This window comes from Struthio camelus, chromosome 4 (genome assembly GCF_040807025.1).
Source record: "Struthio camelus isolate bStrCam1 chromosome 4, bStrCam1.hap1, whole genome shotgun sequence".
In the NCBI taxonomy this organism is placed as follows: Eukaryota; Metazoa; Chordata; class Aves; order Struthioniformes; family Struthionidae; genus Struthio; species Struthio camelus.
In genome coordinates this window covers 50499361-50523502 of record NC_090945.1, presented here as the reverse complement: position 1 = coordinate 50523502, position 24142 = coordinate 50499361, and the positions used below count along the sequence as shown (strand labels likewise).

At 40.6% G+C, this 24142-nt stretch overlaps 1 protein-coding gene and 1 long non-coding RNA gene across 5 annotated transcripts in view; one reads left to right on the top strand and one right to left on the bottom strand.

Moving 5' to 3' along the window:
* The window catches only part of WWC2 (WW and C2 domain containing 2), a 109907-nt gene extending 108839 nt beyond the window's left edge, over positions 1 to 1068 (bottom strand). For all 4 annotated transcript variants that reach the window (XM_068942573.1, XM_068942575.1, XM_068942576.1 and 1 more), the window contains exon 1: positions 365 to 1068. In XM_068942573.1, coding sequence (XP_068798674.1) covers positions 365 to 495 — 131 coding nt within the window. In that variant the 5' untranslated portion in view covers positions 496 to 1068. The remainder of the gene's footprint in view (positions 1 to 364) is intronic.
* Positions 344 to 19270, top strand: LOC138067199 (uncharacterized). Its single transcript, XR_011141028.1, has 3 exons — positions 344 to 458; positions 15791 to 15896; positions 19015 to 19270. It is a non-coding gene; the product is annotated as an uncharacterized lncRNA (long non-coding RNA).
* The last annotated feature ends 4872 nt before the right edge of the window (positions 19271 to 24142 follow it).

The following is a 24142-nucleotide window of genomic DNA, read 5'->3' as shown; positions in this document are numbered from 1 at the left end:
GGGGCTGAGAGGGCTGGGACGTGCCGAGGCCTAGCCGGCACACGCGGCCTCCTGCCGCCTCGGCTGCGCCGCGCCGCCCCGCACCGTCCCGCCGGCAGCCGCGGAAGCGCCCGCGCCCCGCTCCGCTCCGCGCCCGCCAACCTCGGTACCTGCGGGGCGCTCGGGCCGCCGCCAGCGCCCCCGCGAGCTTTTGTCCCGGCCCCCACCCCGCCGCCGCCAGCCTCGCCCAAGGCCCCCGCGCCCGCGTTACCTCCGCGCCGAGGTAACGGCCGCCCGGCCGCGGCGCCGCCCCGCGCCCACCCCCCGGCCTGCCCGGCCCTGCCCGGCCCGGCTCGGCCCTGCCCCGCCGGCCCCGCGCACCCACCTGTCCCGGGGGTCGATCCAGCTCGTCTGCTTGGTGTTGTGGTCGATGTAGAAGACTTTGCCGTCGTAATCCCTCGCCTCCTCCCAGCCATCGGGTAAGGGGAGCTGCCCATTCCCCGCTTTCCTAGGCATGGTCGGGCGGCGGGGGTAGCTGCTCCATAGGGACAGAAAGAAAGACGGGAAGCGGGAAAGGCCCCCGCCCGGGCCGGGGAGGGGGGGGGGCGGCGAGGGGGTCGGCAGCCTAGGCCGAGCCGGGGGCGGGGGGGGAGGAGAGAAGGAGGGGGCGCAGCGAAGCCTCTCGCAGCAGCTCGGCAAAGCCCGCTCGGCGGCCGGGCTTCAGTCCACCATGTCGGGGCCGCCGGGTCAGGGCTGCCGGCGGAGCCCAGCTGCTGTCTGGGCGCGGGGAGCCCGGCTGAGCCCCGGGCGGCCGCGGCCGCCGCTCATTAGCATGAGATTAGCATCCATCTCATCTGCATGCACATTCCTCCCGCCGCATTCCTCAGGGTTAACCCTGCCGCCGCCGCCGGGCCCCGGGCAGGAGGGGGAGCGCGCCGGACCGGCGGCAGGGAGCTTCCCCCCCGCCCCGCTACCAAACCAGCCCGCTCTCCTCCGCCTTCCGAGCGGGAAGGGCCGGGAGCTGGCCTTGTCCCCCCCGCCCCCGGCAGCGGCTCGGACAGCAAAAAGAGGGGCAGTGACCACCTGAGGGGGGCGCGGCGGCCGCCGCTGGGGCGGACAACGGCCTCGTGGGCCGCGCCGCCAACGGCCGCTAACGGCCCGCGCCCGTTCGGCTGGGCTGGGCTGGGCTGGGCTGGGCTGCGGGGCGCTTAAGCAATCCGGTCATGTCGGCAAAGCTGTTGCGTGCGGCCCGGCCGAGGGGGCCGAGCACGCGGGCTCGTGTGCCGGTGCCGCGGCGGTAAAGACGCCGGGAGGGCGGCGGGTGCCTTTGTTCGGGGCCCGGCAGCCCCCGTCTCGCATCAGGTTGCGCCGGCGGCTTTAGCTGAGGCGTTTGCTGGCCCCGGAGGGCAGGAGCGCTGAGCGCGTTCGCAATACGAAACACTCGCCGCTACAGACCCTTCTGCCGTTATCCTAGTGCCTTGGGTCGGGGCGTTCCCGAAAGACTTTTCTTTCCCTTCCATTCAGATCTAGGAGAAGATACGACTTTTCACAAACCTTGCCTCGCATCCTTGCATAGTCGCTTCAGTGACTTGTAAACGTCAATAAGCTAGCTCAAGGGTAACATTCATAAAAAGGACCTTGACATTTACAATATCTAAGTTCAAAATTTAAAAGAAAAGGTAGCCTCTCTCCCTTAACCCTGGAAGCACTTAAACTTACTAGGTGGTTTTTTTTTTTTTTTTTTTGTTAAAGCAGAAACACCAGTGAGAAATACACATATACTCTTGTTTGTGCCCAGAACCACTCTGGCCCAAACAGCCAGCACCTAAGTTGCATTAAGTATAGAAACTGGGTGTGAATTACTGCACGTTCCTCTCACATGTGCCACAGGAGAAGAGCACTTGTGGCTGGTTACCATGGTTCAGCTGATATACGGTAACTTAATGAGCTCTATTAATTTGCATGTGTATCTGATTCCCAAGATCTGGCACCAGAAGTAGAGCACCCATGGTGGAATATGAGTCTAGTTTAGCAGCTAGGACTCTTAGGTAACCCAGGTTTTATTCCCTGTTTCCTAAAATGTCTTATTTCTTTTCATTTAACAGTTACTGGATTAAAATAATAACAAAATTACCCTGGGAGAAGAGGTCTGCGACTCAAAGCTGTCCCCTTTTTCCTTTTTTTTTTTTTTCCTTCAATCTGTTTAACTGTTCTGCTATAGCTATCTTTAGCATTCAGATTTTTGAATTGTTTTCCTGAGACAATTTACAGCTCTTAAGTACTGGACTTGTGCAGTGCACAACAGGGTTTTGGATTCTACTTCAGAGGCCAAATACCTGAAAGTTATTAAGCCCTGAAGTAACTGCAGATATTGAAGTCCCATTACTCCTGGATCTGCTCCTAAATAGAAAAAAAAATAACAACAAGAAATCACTTTAATTTAGCTAATTACCAATCTGGGAAAGTTAAGACCTTTCTTATTTTAGTCATTCCAATTATTTTATTCTGTTTTACTAATCTGCTTTTCTGTCTCTCCAAATGGCTTCTATGGCTCCCAAAAACACCTGTGTGTTGAGCTCCAAACTATCTTAAAGATTTTATTTTCACATCTATTGTTGTAAGGTAACCTGCAGTGAAACTATAGACGTGAAGTAAGACCCTGCTGGTTAACAGTGCAGAAAACCTGAGCCATCCTAACCGGAGTGGATCTCCGTAAGGATTCACCCACTTACAGAAAGCAACAGGATCAGGGCCTGTTAAAGCAACAAACTCTTTATTTTCACTGAGTATTAAGTTTCAGTGAGCTAATTTGTTTATAAAGTCCAGTCTTGTTATCCTTTGGTGTGAAGAAGCACTTTCGCCATTCACTTGTATTTGTGTCTTTTTCAGTAGTCTACTCTAATTTTATTATCTTGTTTTATAGGTGACATCCTCCAGTGACAAAGTGACAAAGCACATTTGCAAGTATGGGACAACATAAGCTGGATACGCTTTTCCCTTTTAAAGCTCAGTTTGCTTTATCCATAAGACTAAGATTTCAGGTTAGATAAGTTGAAAAAATTATAGAGGATGTTCTTGTCTTTGGAAACTAGCTGCCAGTTTCTTATCTTCAGCACTAACAAGTAGTTTTTATAATGATGTAGTCTTTCTTAATTCTAAAAAGCAGGCTTGTTCTGCAGCACCAGTATACTCCTACTTTAAACAATCCACACGACAGAAAGCATGTGCTAAGAAAAATCTACAGTACCAAGCCAAAACTGAAACCTCATTTACATCATTATTTCCCCTGAAGTTAATTATGACTCCTGAGGCAATACCTAATTTCTGTCCTATGACACACCGTAGCTGAGAGAGCCACATCTTGGTTTATTGGTCAGATAAGATCTACGTCCATCTGATTTATAACCATCTTTCTAGGTAAAACTTCTTGTCAGAAAATATCACAGTTTTCATTTGCACAAGGAGATAGGAATGTCAGTTTTTATTTTTTTGAAATAAATATACTAAGATCATTGCATCATTGCCTAATTTCTATGTGTACGCTTGTGTCTGTGTATAAACCAGTGCGCTTACACTTCAATATAAATTGTTCTATGGTATGTGTTAGGTTTTCTTCCCACCCTCCCTCCTCCCCTGCCACATACACTTTTTACTGTTGTTTGAATACCTCATTGTATTTGTGTTTACAGTTAAGAGTCTACAGTCCAGAATGCCCATTTAGGACTACTTAGGAATGCCAATATTTGAAGTCAGACTGACAAAGTAGGTAATATATGTGTAAATGAGATGTTGGACACTTAATATTACTAATGAGAACCTTTAGCTTCTAAAGGACAGTTATTATTCCAGATAACAATCTAATCATCACCTTTTTTTCTCTTTTGCAATTTGGACAAGTAGGAAATAATTTCTTCCACTATCCTTTACTATTCTTTGATATGTCTAATACAGGAAGGCAGAGCAGATGTTCATAATCATCCTTTTCGGCTTAAAATACACCATGAATGCTAGCTAAAAGTCGCTTTGCAAGTATACCTCCTACATCTCAACTAATAACCTGCCTAGCTGACATTGACAGCATACCACAGATTGTTTGGCTTAATTGCGTAAGACGGTATAGTTCAAAAGATGTATGCATGCTTATTTGAAATGCGGAAGGATGCATATGAAGGAGTTGTCTAAAATACGGAACGATCTAGCTATGGCTTGACTCAAGCCTTACCTAGGACTTACCAGTAAGTATGATAAATAACAATGATATTCTCAATAAAAGGGAGCCAATTGTTCTTCTGTTTTGCTCTATATATGCATGTTTAGCAGGTTTGAAGAAGTTCATGTTACAAATAGTATCTAGTTAAAGGACTGAATTAAATGGGAATTAGAATCATAAATGTTTAGTGTCCTTTCAACTTGCTGTTATGAGCTAGAAGGAGGAAAAAAGTGTCTGTGAAAATTCTGAACACAAGTATGGAAGTTGCTGAATTCAGAAAGGGGAGACTGCAAAGCCAAATGGTTGTGGCCCTGTCATATAACTGGAAGCGTGCTCTGCTCCAGCCTGTGTTAGTGTAGTTAATCTCCTGACGCTCCCTGCTTACCTCTTGTTTCACAGTAGATCTGTTCGTGGGACTGACTGCGGTTACAAAAAAAAAAAAAAAAGTTTGTATCTTTTCCTGCCATAACAAGAGGCTCCCTTAACTTGATGATCCAATGGAGTGATGTCCCTGAAGAAATTTACAGCAGTTACAACTGCTGTAACTTGTAATATCAACAAATGGCTCTGAATCAAGAGTCAAAGTGGTCTCCCTGAAAATCCACATAGTCCCTCTCCACTGCTTTCAAACAGAATTTAAGTGGAGTGGAGAACGAGTTATGAAATATCCCGATAGAAATGTATCTCTAAAAACGTCTGACAAAATGTTTGAAGATGTATATTGGTTATTTTGTTATTTTTTTAGACACCTCAAACACCATGTAGTTACTGTAGAACTCTAAAAAACTCAGTGTTTTCTACACTATAAATACTTGTTTATTCATTTTAAAAGAGTGAATTTTATCTAAGACAGCCATGTCTTCAAAATCAAACATTTGAACTCCTCTCTGCCAGATTTTTTGTTTTTAAAAAAGGTTGAAAAAATCCTGTAAAGAAAAACAGTGTACTTGGAGTAGGGAGGAAAGGAGGAGGAGTGCTACTTTCAGTAGTGTCAGCTTCTGATGCATGTATACATCCGAGAGTAAAGGATCTTTGAATAATATTGTTTCTGGCTGAAATTATGATGAAGCTTTGGAGAAGCAATGGGGCCAGAGAACAGCTTTGATAATGTTTATGCTCATTCAGCTTTTCTCTTTACTCCAAAGCCTGTTCTTTCTACTGATATTCAATTGGACAGCTTGCAGCTAAAATAGGTAGTCCTACAAAGACTTTCCAGAGTATTAGTAAAAAAGACTATACCACGCTCTGATTCAAGTTAATATATATGTGCTTTTTCAAAACTTTGGCCTTAATTTTGCTTTTAGGCATACATAGGTGAAAAATGAGAAATTGCACGTTTCGAGGCCTTGTAGACGTAGTTCTAAACTCATAAATCTGAAAACAAGCGCACAGAACAATTTTAACTGATTGTTAATCTGATAAGAGTTTAGGGTAGAGCGGAAAGTAGAGTGGAGATGACAAGAGCATTGCCTCAAACTGAACTTGGTAATGTGAGTAATGTAAAATCTTCTCAAACTCACTCCAAACCACTTATTAAACTAATTTAGCATTCAGTTCTGTTAACTGATTCATAGTGCTGATATTTGTGTGGACAAAGAAGATGGAGAACTTTTAACTTGTTCCAAAAACCTTAGACTTAATTGGGTCCAAATTAGCCTCTGAGGCTATATTCTCACATAATTTCTTGATGCAGTCTTGGTATATAGCCTTGACGTTATAGCTTCCACAGAAACAATCTCACTAAACTCTTCTGAAATTATATCTGATACTTGTTTTTCTTGTACACACAGATTTACCTTTCCTACATTTTCTCTCATACCTATAGAGTTGTAGTGTTTGTTCACTGCTGTCCAGTGGCTTTTGAGAACTGTAAGAGCATGCCTGGTCAGTCAGGAAGGTCCCCAGGAGACGGGTCTTTTTTGGCCGTGTATAAAACAGAAGTAGGCCAGTAATAGAGGGATTCTACTCATCTGCATGGAGTGAAGAATGAAGGAGTCGCTCAGTAACACCTTCTGTGGCGAGGGGGAAGCCCTCAAGTATTATTATTATTTCCCTCAAGTATTTAAGGTACGCCGTCAAGTAGTTCACAATTGCACAGGTTCACAGAGATAATGCATTTAAAGGTCCCTACCTACTGGTGCAAGGACTAAGGGCTCCTGGCAAAGCCAGAAGAAATCACTTATTATATATGTCCACTCTGTTGTACCTAATGGGAGCAAGGGATGAAATACAAAAGGGAATATTTTAATAACAACATTCTAAAGTATATTTCTCCTCTGTATCATCCATATACTCCCAGAAACACAGTGCAGTAAATGAAGTAGACTGGGCTAGTTGCCTGAGTATTTTAACACTTTCATTACAAAAAAAATGGTGATGTGACTGATGAAGAGGCCTTCTTTGTTTCTTCTAACAATGAAAAATCTTACTTGAAACACAAATCAGGTAAGGGTCTGCCAAAATTTCATATGAAAAAGAAAGCTTCTTTGCAGAAAATGCTTCTTTTCTCTTCCACCCACTACCTCTTCTCTCTCCTCAAAAAAGTGCCATTTCCCTGCATGAGTGCAATGTACTTCATGATTTCCACCTGGTCAACAACAAAAAGCAATGCACAACCTGTCTTATTGTTAACTGAGGCTAAAAACTATGCTGCAAAAAAAAATCTGAGATTATGTGAAAATTTTTAGCAAAAATGGGACTGATACATCAATGCCAAAATTTGGCACTGCTAGACTAATCACCCAAGACTATTTTCACTCTCTATTTTGCAAAACCGAGAAGCCTAATGTTTTAAAATTTGTAAGTTTGCAGTATTTGCAGGTCTGAACAGATTTAAAGATCTGTACTGTATTATCAGCACTGTATTGTTATGGCCGCTTTGTGGTGGACATATCAAAAGAGCTGGGTTAAGTGACTTGTCAAAGAAAAAATACCTAATTGAAATAGGAGAGGCATTAGAACATAGGATGCTTTCAGCTCCTGAGCTGAATCTGTTGAACCGCAGTGTCATTTTTATTATTTCAGCATGTAGTCTCAGAAGTACTTGGGATAAGCTTTCGTATCACAAGGAAAAGATTATAATTCATACAAAAATTCCTTTTATTCAGTGTCTCATTCCCAGGCAAAATGTGGTATACAAAAGTTATAAATTGCACAGAGTCAAGTACGTGTTATGAAATGCCTGTGTCCACACATAAGACACATGACACTATTTCAAGTGCTTTCTCTCACTCCTTTGAATTTCTTGGTGGAACTAGGCATAAATTGTAGTTAGCCGACTTGTATGTTCATAAATGAAATGCACTGGTAAAGAAATAACCTCTAACAGTGTAAAAAAATTACATGGAAAATAATTCAAAGAAAATAATTTAAAGCTAGGCAAAGTCTGCAAAATTTAGGTAGTAAAACATAATGCTTGGAGTATAAAATCTGAGAGCTGTTCCTGATAATATACTGCTCTGGAAAGGTGTGAATGTAGAGCCAAAGGATATACAGATGATGCCTATACCAAAGGAATCACAGAATGGTTGATGTTGGAAGGGACGTCTGGAGATCGTTCGGTCCACTCCCCGCGCTCAGAGCAGGGTCAACTAGAGCAGGTTGCCCAGTCTGTCTAGTCAGGTTCTGAATATCTCCAAGCATAGAGACTCCACAACCTCTCTGGGCAGCTGTTCCAGTGTTTGATTGCCCTAACAGGTTTTTTTTTAAAAAAAGGCATTTAAAAGGAATTTCTTGTATTTCAATTTAAGCCCATCCCCTTGTTGTGTCACTGGATAACACTGAGAAGAGTCTAGCTCCATCTCCTTTACTCCCCCTCAACAGGTATTTATAAACATTGGTAAGATCCCCCTGAGCCTTTTCTTCTCCCCGAGCCTTTTCTTCTTGAGGCTGAACAGTCCCAGCTCTCTCAGCCTCCTCTCACGTGTCAGATGCTGCAATCTCTTAACCATCTTTGTGGCCCTTTGCTGGACTCACTCCAGTATGTCCAGGTCTCTCCTGCACTGAGGAGCCCAGAACTGGACCCAGCACTCCAGATGTGCCCTCACGAGGGCTGAGGAGATGGGGAAGGATCACCTGCCTTGACCTGCTGGCAATGCTGTCCCTAAAGCAGCCCAGGATACCTTGGCCTTCTTTGCCCTATGGGCACATTGCTGGCTCATAGTCAACTTGTCCACCAGGGTCCCCAGGGCCTTCTCTGCAGAGCTGCTTTCCGGCAAGTTGGCTCCCAGCCTGTACTCATGCCTGGAGTTATTCCTCCAGAGGTGCAGGACTCTGCACTTCCCTGTGCTGAATTTCATGAGATTCCTGCTTGCTCCAGTTCTTTAAACAACACAAAGAGTGCTACATAATTCACACTTACTGAAACATATTACTAAACTGCAAACTGGCTTCCTGAATTCTAGACCAGAAGTGTCCCAGCAAGAGAGCAGCTGAATGTTCAGAATCAGTGCTAGTCTAGCTTGACACTAGAACAAGAGGTAAACCTCCCAAAAACTGGTCTGCGGAGCATCCAGTAGTGCCACCGACATCATCATTCACAAAAGACCTTGTTTTTTACATGGAAGCATTAGTACCGGTTTCTACAACTCTATATACCACATTCTCTGATACAGAAAAGAACAATGGCGGTTTTGAACATTGTCTCAGAAACTCTCTGATTACCTACCCCTTGCTAGCTTCTCTACAGAAAATTAAAAAATGTGAGAAAACTATGCTACTCCTATTCAGCAGCCTGCTTCCCACTTCAGGAACTCAGAAAAAAATTATTATTTTTTTCAGATTGCAGAATAAGGCATTTCAGCTTGAGGAAATAAAGTGGAGTATAGCTTCAAAATGTAGTGGAACAGCATGTTGTTCTGCAGATTTCATCTAGTTTCACCCCATATACTTAAACCAAGACTCACTGTTGTTTTTGATATATCACTAACTGGGCTAGAGAATCACCTTTTTCAGTGGCAAGTGCTAGCTTCTGCCAGCTTCCCTGCCTTCCTCTTCCCACCTCCTTTTTTCTCCTTACAGATATTACCTGCTCCCTCTTAGGCTACTGTTGCTCTACAGCAGGCAGCTCTGATCTGCCAGGGCCAGTGCTGAAATAGAGCGAAAACATAATGGACCTGGCCTACCCCATGTACTGGTGTGTCTCTGCACTGTGCTCCTCAGTGTGTGCTCTAGCAGCTAAGTTAACCCTGTTGTTCCATTCTCTGGAGTGCCAGTCTCTCAAATGCCAGTTCCCTGAACAGCAGAGCAGTGACTGTAGTCACCTCCATGCTGGTTGCTGCTGTGAACAGCCTGCAAAAGACCAAGCTGCCAACAGTGACATCTGCTGTTAAAGTCTGTGGCTGGGGTTACCACTGAAACCGGCACACCCCTGTCAGGTTGACAGACCTGGTCAAAGCCACAACAAGAGTGCTTACCCCTGGATTCTGCTCCGGAAGGGCTCCAAGGGGAGATGAATATGCTGCGTGTCCTTCAGTGGTGTCGAAGCAGCCCCAGTGACTGGCTGATAGCCACAGCAACAGTTCCTGGGAGAGCTGGAAGAAGAGGAAGCTGGTGGCTGAAAACTGCCGTGACCACCGCCATCCCCGTGCCCACCCCATTCCTCCAATCCTCCTGTACCTCTAGATAGCTCTGCTCTCCTCTGGGCTGATCTTCCCATGCTGGAACCTGAGCTGATTCCAGAAGATCTCTCTATCATGCATCCCAGCATTTCAGCTCTCAGGAAGGCTTATTAGCTCCAGTATTAGCTTACACAGGCCCCGAAAGAAAGCCCTGTGAAGCTGGGCCTGGAATCAGCGCTCCTTCACTCCTTCTACACTAGTTACAGGAACGAGCTCTTCTCAAGTTGTATGTGACATCACTAATTACAGGCTCCAAGATGCTGTTAACAAAAAGGTAAGACCTGATCAATATAAGGATATATTTTTAAAGTTTTAGATTGTTCTCATAGATCATATTTTCATAGGACAAGCTAATGCAAGGTTTTAGGGTTTTTTTGGTAAGAGGACGCAAAGGAATAGGCTGGGGTAGGAGAGAAGAAGGTAAGGAGTTCTTTATGAAAAGAGGTTTCCTTGAATTAAAGAAATCCTTGAAGGAAATCATGTTTAAAAAAAAAATCTCAAAAAGAACATAAAAAATTCTCAAAAGCACGTATATGTAGATTTTGTATGTCCGTAACACCACATTAAATATTAATGCTTTTCTGCTTATATCTTTAAGAGATTTTTTTCAATTTTTCAATCTAAATGAAGGAAGAGAAGTTATAAATAAAGACAATTTGAGAGTTTCAGAACGCTGTCTGCTGTACTGAACCTCTAGTGCTACTCTTGCCCTTTATCCTATAGGTCATGAATGAAAAAGTAGTATGCACTGCCTTTTAATGCAGTAGAGGCCCCTCGCAAATCATTTTGTCTAATCTCCCTTCTCAGTATTCCACATCTGTGGAATACACTTCTCCAGAAATCTCATTTTAATAATATATTCTAATCCATTAAACTCACTCTGGTAAGCTTTCACTGAACCATGACATTTCCAAATCAAAGTAAAATCAAAGGCCTTAAACCAAACTGCAGAGCTGTAATTCTCTTTCATATCCCTTCACTTTATTTACAGAAGATTCATATGTTCAAAAATTCCAGATCATCATGGCAGAATAATTATGATGTCTTGTCATGTCATATTTTTAGAAACAATGTCAAATAATGAACTGGAGAACCTGCAGAAAACTAAGAAATAGCAAAAAACCACAGCCAAACAATGATGGATGAAAGACAACACATAATGAGCATGTCAAAACTTCCTGTTTCCTCTGCTGCCTTACCTGACAGTTGATATTTCTGCAGCATCAAGGGAAGTTCTGTTTTAGTTTGATGATTTAAAACCCTCAGGGTGGCCCCCTATTGCAAATGCCATCCAGCTGGATACAGGGCAACCACTTTCAATTCCAGAGTATGACAAAGCTTCTTAACCTCTGCAAAGCCTTTCTTTTCCTGACTAGTACTGGGATCTAATCTAGATGGATTGCTGTGCATGATTTCTGTGATATGAGATTATTTCAGATTGTACCTAGCTTAATCATTTTTTAAATCTGTGTAGCTGTATAAGCAATCAAATTTTTTTCTGGGGTAAGTGACCGAAGCGTATTTTCTTGAAAGCAAGCACCTAACAAGGAGGCAGAAAATTAAGTTGCTAAAATAAGCAAGGGTAAAAAACACTGAACTAAACAAGAAAAACTTTTTTGGGGTTGCTGTTCAAATGATTTCAGGAAACCCAAGGAGCTAAATGATAACAACTATCTAATTTTTATTTGCTGCAAGTCAGGCAAGTTCTTTTTTGCATTTCAAATACTGGAATTGTAATGTGAGTGCTCTATGCATAGCTGAATTAAGCATAGTTATAGAAAAGAGGAAAACATTCCCACATCAGAATTCTTGACTCTTATATTTTATCAGTTGTATTTAAATCTCATTCTTTACAAGTGGAAAAGACTATTTCTATTTTACAAATGTGCATAATGTGATCAAATCATTTCTTAATTTCCTCTTTGGTAAGTCTTCACTACAAAGCTTGTTTTCCAGTCCCTTAATCATTTTCATTTCTCTTTCCTGACTCCACTTAAAGGAGATCTTTCTTCAGCTTGGAATGTTAGAAATAGAAATAACTCTCCAGTAATAGTAACATTAATGCCAGATACAGGGGTAATGTAATCTCTCTATTTCTACTGAAGATGCCCCATTTTCTTGTCCAAAAATTGGATTAACTCCTTCTGCCAGGGCACCTCATTGAGAGCCTGTGTCAGAGGATTGCTGCTGGGACCTAAGCTCCTCCTCTGTGATGTGAATTCCCAGGACTAAGACCACCACCCACAATAACCAGCAGACTTGTTTCCCAGGTATATGACTTTATATTTGTCCTACTGAAATCCATATTACTTGCTTTTGACCACCAGATTCCAGTGCCCTTGTGCCTGTCCCAGAGCCATCCCATCTCTTTTTTCACAATTTACTGGCACAATGGGAAGTATTTTATCAGCATCATTAATTAATAATTATAGTGTTTTTTCCCTAGCTACAAAGTGTTTATTGAGCATGCCTGCTTTTTTTCTGCATCATCATTTATAATTTTATTGTTTTCACCCAGTAATCTATGAATACCACTGGTGATTTCAGAATCTGAAAATTAATCTAAACAAATAAAGTTAAAATGCAGATGGATCTGTCTTTTTCAGCTATCTGATGCCATCAAAATTATGGAGGTCAGCTTTGGAAGCTGGCAAACACCTTAATGTTTTCCAAACAAGGATTAGGGTATAAGTTTAATTTGGTTACCAGAGTCCGTTCTCATTTAATAAATGTAGCATTGGAAAAAAAATATATATTATTTTCCTTCTGTCGCAATTTTTAGTGTAATCTTAATACAATCTATTAAACTTAAAATCTATAAACATTCTCCAGAAAGGCTAAGGATTTGCTATCATTCCTCAAAAATAAGGCCTAGTAATTATAATAACAACAATAATATCATTCTAGACCTTATTTTAGCACTGCTACTCTTGCTTTGCATTATGGTACTTCTTTTCAAAATGTATAATTTTAGACTAGCCCCAAAATAAGGTATTTTACCTTTTATAAGGTAACTTATTACCTTTTATAAGGTAACCTATTTATTTTGCAACCCAAGTACACATACACATACACACATGCGCACACACACACACACACAAACAGGTCATACAGAAATTCAGTAATTTGGGTTTCTCCCGTTAAGAATCTTTTTTACATCTTACCAAGTCTCTTGAATACTTTTCATTTCCCAACTATTCCCAGACAACCCTTCCTTTATCCAGCCCTGAACCCTCCCCACTTTCAAAAAATCTCAGCCTTCTTTCCTTCAGGGACAGCTTGGCAAATAGGTGAGGCCACCCAGGATTCCTACTGCTCCTGCTCCTGCTCTGACTCATCCTCTCTCCCTGCTATCCTCTTTCCCCAGGGGAGTGGGAAGACCTACAGTAAGAGTAGAGAAAGAGACAATAACCCCTTGCTGTAGCATATCATCTTTATCTCTTGGACAGTTCCCTGACAAATGAAATTGAGATTTATGGCTCAAGTTAGTAGACCCATACTATACCCCCAGGGGCTTGAGGGGGACCTTTTGGAGCCACGGAGCTGTGTCATTTGAAAGCAACAGAACCTCATTGGTTTCTGTAGAAAACATCTTCTTCCTGCTGGGAGTGCTAGGGACAGCAGTAGGTTTACTGTCTCATGGACCTTGGAAATGGGCAGCTTCTCCCTCAGCAGCCAGGCTGGACTGCTTCACTAAGGGAGCCTGTCTGACTGCATTCTCATCCTCCTGCCAACAGCATAGTTTATTTTGGGAGGATACTAACATTTCTCTCCCTTCACAGCAAAGCAGATTAATAGGACTATTCTCACTGTTCAAGGTTTCAGGTTCTCTACAGACACAGGCAGCAGATATTAGGCCTATCAAGATCCTGCTTTCAAACTTCTCTTCAAACCACTAGGCTAGGTGCTTGACAAACAGTGATCATCTTCTGATGAAAGAGATAATTTTGAAATAGTTATATGACTCTGGAGGGCTCGAAAATCAAGTTTATGTCTAAACTGTATGAAGCATGGGGATGAATCAGAATCAATTGTATTAATACATTAGTTATTATATTAATATTAATAAATCAATAAGTTTGTATTATTAAACAAAGTATACATTCCAGAAGGGAAATAAGTATCAATAGCAGGGAGCAAAAGGTTTCTCCTGGCAGTATGAAACCATGTGAACTACAAGATCTATGCTGTTTCAGGAGGCTTGAGGCAGTTTCAGAATTCAATCTTCCTAATTGCCTATTTGTAAAAGACTCATGTGGTTAGATACTTACATTTTAAGATAGCATGTAGATAACAGGTCAGGTATGTGCATCTGGAGCATCTGGAAGAGCTGAACCTTGTAAATTAGCAGAAGCTTGGAACCTTTGCAAAAAACTGTTTTAAGTTAAATAGTAAAAATAATGGTATGTGTATATATGTATAATTTGGTAATACATTAGGTTTTGCTATTCTCTAATAAGAATGATACCTTTAATCTCTTGCTGCAGCTGAACATTTTTTTGATAAACATAGCCACAATTTTTTTCACCAATATTGCAGAAACTGTGCCTCAAATAAAAATATTGCTGTCATGGGACAAAACTTTAGATAATATATGCAGAAGTTACAGTAGCATCCAGGAGTTCATATTTTGTAGTGGTTTTCATTAGGGAAAACCTTTATTAACACTTAGTACTTTCTTCATCAGCAAAGCACTTTCAAAACATTTGCTAATTAAAACCTTTATATCTTTTAGACAGTAGAAGTGCCTTTTCCAACCTGCAACTGCTATGTAACTTGTTTTATTAGTGGTTTAGTAATAAAGTCAGATAAACCTTTGATTTAATAATTAGCATTTATAGAGTGCTTTCTGCTTCCAAAGCACTTTGCAAACATTAACTAATTAATTCTTGCAACTCCCCTGTAATTTAGGGAAGCAACTATTTTCATATACGTTTGCCTGTGATTTAGGGAAGAAAGCATTATCTCAGGCATTTTATGAACCAGAGAATTAAGGCAGATAAATTAAGTGATTCACTCAAGTACACCAAGACAAAAACATTGTCACAGTAGCAACTGAAATTAAATTATTCTCCTCATCTTGTTCTGTACTCTCATTGCTAAGTTTGTTCACTGATTTTCCCTGGAGAAGTCCAGCCAGGTCTGCTAAAGCAAAGCTGTGGGTGCTAAGCAGACCTCTCCGTCTTCTCTTTACCTCATTTCTCAGACCCTTCACTCCTACTATGCCCATACCTGAGGAACATGTGAAGCGTGTGCTCGCGTGGCAGTTCGTGCAACAGGTTTGCCCCTAAAAGCTGGTCGGGTACGTCCAGGCATCTGACAAGGAGAGGGCCATAGCAAAGCGCTGCACTGGGGGCCGTGGCTGCCAGCAGGCTCCTTTCAGTACAGACTCTCACCAAAAGTCACTCTGGTGGAAGCAGGGTAGCAGAAGAGCCTCTCTCCTGCTTCACAGCCCGTGCCCATGACATAGGTAATCACAGCCGACCAGGCAGGCCTGCGGCACCAGGAACCGGGAAGAGTGCTGCACATCGCAGAGAGCAGAGTGCCGCACGCTGCTGCGCATGCATGACACGCACGGGCCACCGAGGGAGTGTGATGGGGGGACCAAGTGTTAGACCAAATAGGTCTCGCCCAAGGTTATTACTCTGGGCTTTCTTGTTTCATTAATAAACTCTGTTCTCTGTGATCTACCAGGTGTTCTCTCTCCCTGCCCATCACCACAATATGAAAATAAAATTTAAAAACCCAAGCAGTATTCTCCTGCTAACAGCTTCCTTAGCTCTGCATCTGGTTTGGGTACAGCTTGCTACAAGTATTTATTATTGTAAAACAGGAATGTTGTTTCTTCCCTTCCTTTGCTAATGGGTTTACTGATTCGGTATGTATAATAATACACCTTTCCTGTCTATTCCGACCCATCTAGCTAGGATAGCACACTGCATTTTATGTATAAAATAAGCATGTGCCTCTGCATATGCTGCAGGTAGAAGCAGGAGAGGAGAATTAGCTGCAAGAAGGCTGCACCATGGACCTCGTAGTATCAGAGGACAATGAGGAGTCATCCGCAGGGTTTCAACTCATCAAAGCAAGTAAGCACGCTTTTTGTTCTCTTCACAGCTTTAGGAAATTCCCTGAAATGAAGATACATTTTTTACAGCTTAGTAAAAGCCATTAATGTGGTTTCAGAATGAATGGCTTATTTTTAGTGAATTTAAGAATCCCATAAGGTACAAAGGCCCAAATATTTATCATTCCTTGCATTTGCTAAATGTTGGGAATTATTATAATTGTTTAGGTCTTTGTATATTTTTGTAAGTGTATTTTTGCTTGAGTGATGAAACTAATACAGAAATCAATTCTATCACTGTTATGTATCACTTTTTCTTCAATCAACATTTATAAAATTCAAGAAGCTTCAGGTCATTTTTAATAGCTCAAAGAAGGCAAGTTTTCATATATCATGGTCTCTTCTTCAGGCAAAAAGAACAGTGATACAGCAACAGATAGATGGCTGACAGTCTGCTCACACACACCTCATAATTACATTCTGATAAACAATACAATTAAATAATGCAGGAAGTTTGTAAAGATTAGGGACTAAGCACTCCTTGGTGATCAGCTATTTGTTAAGTATTGGAAAGCAACTTTTTATGATTCTGTTTCTGTAATCCGACAAGTGGCGAGTACTAGAAAAGAGAACAGTGCTGCCTTTTTTATTTGGTGTGCCAAGCACTATTTCTCTATGGAGATGAACAGATTTTTTTTTAATTTTCTTTTTCACTGTATTTATAATTAGCCGGCTGGAAAAAAAAGTTCTCCTTTAGCATCTGCAGTGATGCATTGATTCTTTCATTACAGCAAATACACATGACCCCCGGTGTTCAACTGTAAACAATAATAGTTACTGGCTTCATTAGGAAGCCAGCAGATGGCTTATAAGTTCTCATGGTAGCTTTTATCCTTTTGAGGCTTGCAGTGTGCAAATATTTGTCTTTTAAACAGGATGAAACAATGTAAAAGGGGCTCTGTGCTTTGTTTTTATTAGCAGCAATTCATTTGGATTATAGATTTTAACCTATCGGAGTGCACTGGCTGCAGGTGAAGTACTTGCTGGGCCTTGCCTCTGTCTCTTTGGCATTTGTTGTATCAGAAGAAATGAGATCAAGTTTCACTTCTGGAGTTTTGACAGAGCTGTATTTTTCTTAGTAGAATGCATGTTCAAAACCCTTCCCCTTCGCCTTCCCTTTTCCCTTCCCTTTTCCCTTCCTCTTCTCCTTTCCCTTCCCCTTCCCATTCCCCCCTTCTAAAATCAAGTGGGGCCCCCTTTCAGCAGAGATGCCGCATTGCCTCTAGTTTTTCCTATATAGGATGGGATTCTGACCATGCAAATCACCGATGATGCCATTTTGTCATTCCAAAACTTTAGTTATATAGCCAAATTTTTCGACATAGTTTTGGAACACTTGATGAACAACAACAGCTCATTTACCGTGGTCACCAGTCTCACCCCAGAGTGTGATGAACTTTAGGGCGCTTCCCTGATAGGCTGGTGTGCAGTTGCAAGGACTGTCAAACCTAACCTCAACATTTATTATGTAGCTGAGACCAGTTAATCTTCAATAACATTTGGTAGAGTGCATTAGCTCTTTTAAAGCAGAACAATTTTATCTGTGTGTGAGATTTTGATGGCTCTTCTCGTACTTCTAATACAGCCCAAGCTGTCATGACTATTTTCATACACTCCATTATGTTGCTAGCTGCAGTCAAGCTGTATTATCAAGAACAGAAGTATGAAAGGCAGGGGGCCGTATATTAAGGGCCACTTGGGGTTAAATACTTTCTGTTCACTTTGAAAGCATAGACAAAGGGCAGTGCAGACTCCCTCAAAGTGTTGCAACTTTGTGTTCCAAATAGATCTGCACATATCTGAGCCAACAGGTAGTTCATACTTTTGTGCTCATTCAGCATTGGCTCATCACAGTCTGTTCAGGCCTAAGGCCTAAGCACTTGACTGGTTGATTTTTACAATACGAATGCCTCTCTTTAGATGGGAATCAGCCATTTGAAGGGTCATCAAATAGCCATCAAAAGTTAGAAACTTTTGTAGAGGAAAAATCCTGTTTTGAGGGTGTAAATGAACCTGACTGTATGGGCCTGGTGTTTCCTTATTGTACAGTATGGAATTTACCATGAGTATCAAATTAGGAGGTTTTTTTGAATAAACAGTGATCTAGTGAATCTTTATTTTTTTTAATTGCATTTTCATATTCTATATTCAGTTTTCAAGTTCAAAATTGCTTTTGTTCAGAGAGACATCTGTATCTCCTGGAAAAAATACTGAAATATTGCTTTTAAAGCATGTATTTTCACTTTTTTTCCTCACTTGGTTTTATTAAAAATAATATTTGCATTAAAACTTTATTTCTTCAAAGCACATCTGCTCTTGCTGCTTATCCCTCACCTGAAGATCTAACCCTTTGCATGTGACATCTTCAATGAAGAATAAGCAGCAGGAGCAGATGAGCGCTCAAGAAATAAAGATCCTATTTTCATGCAAATGTACTAGTAATTAAAAACGATGGGAGAAAAAAAGCAACTGAATATGTGATACTTTCAAACTTAATTTGAAGTATAATAGTTTTAAAATTTTCCATAAGGACTCCCAGACTCTTTAAGTGCTTTAGTTTTCAGAACATTCATAATTGTCATTCAATTAATGGCATAGTTTTTCTTATCAGAAGACATCACCTTTAAAACAAGTTTGAGGATAACGGTAAGAAGTTTCAAAGTTTTTTTTTCTCTATGGTTTGAAATAAAAGTTAAATTCCTAGGTAAACTGAACTGCCATTCAATTCTGTAGGAGCGGTAGAGTTGTTCTCAAAAAGCCAGCCTATGGCCTACTTCAAACCCCACAGGCCTTCCATTATGGAAAGCATGGCAAAATGTATCTTCAGCATTTACTGTTGCCTAATTGACCACCTCGCCTTTCCTGAAGAAGCATTTTTTTAAAAAACAAGGACTCCATTTTTATTAAGTTTTACCAATCATTATTTATCGCTTCAAGCTTACAAAATCAGGAAGGGGAAGTTACTTTGTGGTATTAAAACATCCCACAGTTCTACCCCTTTAAACTGCTGCAGAAATTGAGAGAGATCTAACTTATACCCAATCCAATCCAATCCAATGCAATCTGTTTTCTCTCCACAGTAGAACAGAGTTTGAGATCTTCAGCATTCTCATTTCTCATGGTCGTCTAAGAAGTTATAAGCATCTTCAATTCACAATAAAATGAAATCATTGCCTAAACATGGACCTAGTTCTGTTCATCTTTACTCTAAAGTTGTAAGGCTGCAGAGTTAGAATTCATGAACAACTTCTGTCATTTTATCCTACGCTATTTAAATTCATTACTCAGTATATAGAAGCAGTCACAGCTCCCAAATGATACATGCACCTTTACTGATTGAAAATAGATTTATTTCTGATGGGTTTGCAAAGACTGTATGTCTTTATATATGTATATGTACATATGCATGTATGTATACACACACACACATACACACACACATATACATATATACCCCCACATATATATAGAAACAATGGAAAGCTGCATGAAGATCCCAAAGAATGAAAGAAAAAGTGAGATATTGATGGTTTATTGATTACAGCTTACAGTTAGATGAGGAGATGCAGGAGCTGATAAATAATGTAAATATTTTAAAATTCCGTCAGTGATAATCTAAGGGGAATATTGTGATTTGCAATAACACTTGGAAAAATTCCTTCACTAATGCTAGCATCTAGAATTTCTTGTACAGCAGGCTGAGGTACAGCCCACACACTTCACAGGGTCTTGGCAATGCCCCATGTGGAACAGCTAATTCTAAGAATAAAGTTGGGCAACTACAGAAAACCACTACTGTAAATACTCCAAATAGGACCTACCATTACTTTTCAGTGCTTCAAATTCCAGTGGAATTAAGAAACGGAGAAGGATAATAGAGGTTGGATGTAGCCATGATGGAGATGGCACTGGGACAGAGAGAGAGAAATGGCCGTGGAGTGTCTTGGCCTCCTCTCCACCATGTGACACCAGGAACATGGTTCACTGTCCAGTGCAAATGTGGGAAGGAACAGCAGTATGTCCCCCTCCCCCTTTTCTTCCAGCTCCAATAAACTTGTTCCTGGATAAGATTTGTTCAAATATGTTAACTCCACTTTTATGCAAACCATTGGAACTTCATTATAGGTTTGTTTAGCTGATGCCTTAGGCAGCTACACCAAGTGTTTAAGTTTCTTATGATAATAAACAATTAAAGCTAACTGAAAGCACCTATATTTTTATAATTGATTTAGCAGTTGGTTATCTCTCAAGATTAATGATTCCCCTTGCTCAGAAAATAATGACGCCTGAAGCCATATTATTTTTATTGCAAACACCACAGATGAAACATCATTTTTGTCAATTATGATTTTAGAGGATGCAACAGATTATTCATAAAAGCAGAGAGTACAAAAGATTGTGTTCAAGGTTTCAATATAACCATAGCTGATGACCATTTGGCTATAAATGACCTACCAATAAGTACATTTGATATTCTTCTCTATGCAATAACACAAAGCAAGGGAACTTGTAGTCTGTCTGTCTTTTTCCAGTGCAGCAGTAAGATTGCTTCAATTTCTGCTTCTACCAGCATTCTTTTTCATAGCAGCTTCATTCACTACACACCTATTAAAAACATTATTATATTCCTTTCAAACCATTATAAACACCTATATACAATTTCTAGCTGTCTTGAAAGCTTTGTAAAAGAAGCAATTAAATGGAAAATTGTCCAGAACAGGATCCCAGGGAAACTATTCTGCAATGCATAGCAAAATTATATGTTCTTAATCACTGGGCCTACCTCTATTCAGCATTCATGAGGAGCAGGAATAATATCACTGATGCCAGTGATGTTAATGGCAGATTGCTCTGTTTTGCATTTTCTACCAAAAATGGTCATTAGTGATGCAAAACTAAGCACTCCAAAGTTAGAAAACTGACAATAGTATGATAAGAAGCATTAGAAGATTGCTGTAAGGAGAGAGGGTTTCATCTTAATTTGTGGATATGAAATCTGGAAATCTACCAAAAGCGGTTATCTGAACGTCTTTGAAGACAAATTCTTTATGAAAATATTAGATATGAAGTATAGATGTAAGATTCATCAGAGAGTTTGACAGCAGCTTTATACTACAGTCATCCAGTAAGATGATGAAAATATCTGAGATATTTTAAATATTAAGCAAGAGCAGCCATAGGTTAATTTAGGAGAGTCATAAAAGAAAACCATGAAGACTCTCCATACTGACTGCTGCTCAGAAAGATTTAATAACACAGAGGATCTACAAAGAGCAACACAAAGCAGACCAGCCTAGCAGGATTAGTTCATCCCCTTACTGTGAGAAGGATTCAGATGGAGCAGGAAAAAGGTTTATTTTGTTCTCTGTACTTTGATCCCTAGCACAAAAACCTGTGATAAAGGACCCCCCACAATCACTGCTTTCAATGCTATTTTCTCCATATGCCTCTCAAATCGGTAGGAAGACAACTGTGTTGCTCTAGATAGTGGATGTTAGAATTCACTGTGAAAAAAGACCTATCGTATCGTATCGTATCGTATCGTATCCTATCGTATGCTATCCTATCCTATTCTATCCCATCCTATCCTATCCCATCCTATCCCATCCCATCCTATCCTATCCCATCCTATCCCATCCTATCCTATCCGATCCTATCCCATCCTATCCATTTTCTTATGAGGCACTTAGAATTCTACTATTTTAATTCCTTCCAGTAGCAAAGGAATGACTGTCCTTTTTTAATCTGTGCCCTAAAAACATCAAGGAAACATATAGGAATCTTTTGGTTTTGCTTTGTTGGGGAAGGGCTGTTTTCTGGTCTAGTAGGTCTTGTGCATGAAATAGAAAGTGGTGACCCTGGGTAACAGTCCTTTCTTTCTGCCATAATTGATTTTATACTTCCTTCTTCCTCCTACTCTGAGGCCCCCCCCCCATAATTTTGTCTATCATACAGGTAAATAATTCCTGATGGAGTCCTGACAAAAGCAACTCCATCAAATCCTCATATTCTTCATCGTCTAGCTTTCAGTTAGCTTGGCTCTAGGCTGCAGAATGCTGAAATCACAGATCAGACTTCAAATCTATGTAAAAGCAACATGGAGAGTGAGAATGAGTTTTGTGCGTCCAGAATTGACCTTGATGCTCAGAAGAGGAGGAATAGGTTAGAATTTCCTGAGAGCTGCAGGTTTTGCACTGTTTTGCTGTACTCCAGGCAACTGAACTATGAATAACAGAGCAAAGTCACCACCTATCATGATTCAACAGACTCCTAGAAAACTGGATGACAGCAAGCATTACTCCCAGATGAAACTGTGTAAGAACTTCACTAAGCATCCACAAACAGTCCCTAACTAGGGACTAAATTGGCCACTTATGGTTTTGTACTTTCAGGCAGAGTAGACTTACTGCCTCTGTGAGCTCTTTAAGTAGAGAACTTGAAGCACTTATTTCTTGCTTCAGCTTCTGCCAAATGTTTTTTTGTAAGCTGCTGTTGTCAAAAGAATAGGCCATCTTGATGATAATGAGTATGGTAAGATATGGTGAAGTGTAGCTTGCCCTTATTGCCTTAATCTTATCTAACTGGTTCTCCTAAAGGCTGCGTTTTGAAACTGAAAAGGCAGGTGAGAAACTAAACCTCAGTGTGTCTAAGGAAGTCAAGGATTTGGTAGCAATAGCACCGTTTCCAATTATTATTCTTGAGTGTGCACCCTCTGGGACTACTCTAACTGAAACACTCAGAGTGCAACGATAAATACAGCAGTGATGAATTCAGCATATACTTCACTAGATAGCGAGTACAGCGCTCTCTCTCTCTCTAGTGCTCAATATATGCACTTTTGAAATATGGTGCATTAAATCCATCTTTATTCCCAGAAGTATCAGAGCAGTCTTCCCACAAGTATTGTCATCTACCTGTACGCCTCCCTCTGATTTACCGAGAACAACAGGAAGATATGAGAAGAATTAATTTTACTATTCTGTCAGTCACCAATGTGTCTGCTGGCATATTTGCCAGTTCATTGCACAAAGACAGCCAAACAAGTAAACTGATGGAAAGAACTTTTAACCTCTATCTTCCTGGATAGATTCAAACTAATATTCCAGTTTTTAATTCTTTTTGTACACCTTTGTATATGATTCTGGGTCTAATAAGCACTTCTTCACTCTAGAGCGTTCCCCATTTTCTGCATGGTGTTTTTGTATTTTCTATCGTCTGCCAGATGCTGAACAGCTAATTGTATTTATGTAGTATTTTGCATTCTTACTGAATGTTTCAAACATAAATTAATGTAAACATTTATCTAAAAAACAGAGGTTTTAAAGTTCATAGCTATCATTGCCTGGATCTTTTGCATGCTCAATATAGCCCATAATTTAGGGCATAGCCTCTGTTATTTTTTTAACTTTCTTATTCTTACTTTTATACATTTTACATTTATCACTTCTAAGACATACATACCTCCTGCTTTTTTTTCCATTTGGTCTGAACTATATCTTCCCCCTTTCTGTTCACAACTATCTGTTCCCTGCGTTCCTGACACTCATCAAACTGCACACCTTGCAGCTCTGTCAGGTTTCCAGCTCACTAATATGACCAAGATGAGGGTCTAATGTTAAGCTCTGTGGTGTTGCATTTATCATCTTCCTTTTACATTTATGATCATTCTCTGGCTTTGTAAGCAAGCCAGTTTGTTATCCAGTTGAGTATTACTTCCTTACCTTCTTACCCTATTCATTAATAATGTATTTGGTACTGTATTAAAAGCTTCTTTGAAATCAAAGTAAATAATGTATACTTCTTTACCCTTGTTTGCTTTTATTGTCATTTCCTCAAAGAAATTAAGCAAGTCTGTTATGTATGATTTCTCTTTTGGTAATCTTCACCAGAAATATTAAAAATTCTGTTTACATAGAAGTCTAGGCAGTTTACCAAAATAGAAAGGTTTCTCTTGTATTTTTTAGATACCTATGGTAATGCCATAAGCATCATTCAATATTTTACTGAGAGACAGTACATAAAATAATATATTTGGTACTGTCCTCGATGCAAAAATATGATTTCACATAACAGAAATGAACCGCAGCCTAATAGAGAACAAAGCAGATTCCATCAAGAAATACTTTAAAATGTCATGAAACATATTTCACATACAAAAACCTGCCAATCAAGTTTTTACATCAGTTACAGTTTCCTAAAGTACCCTGG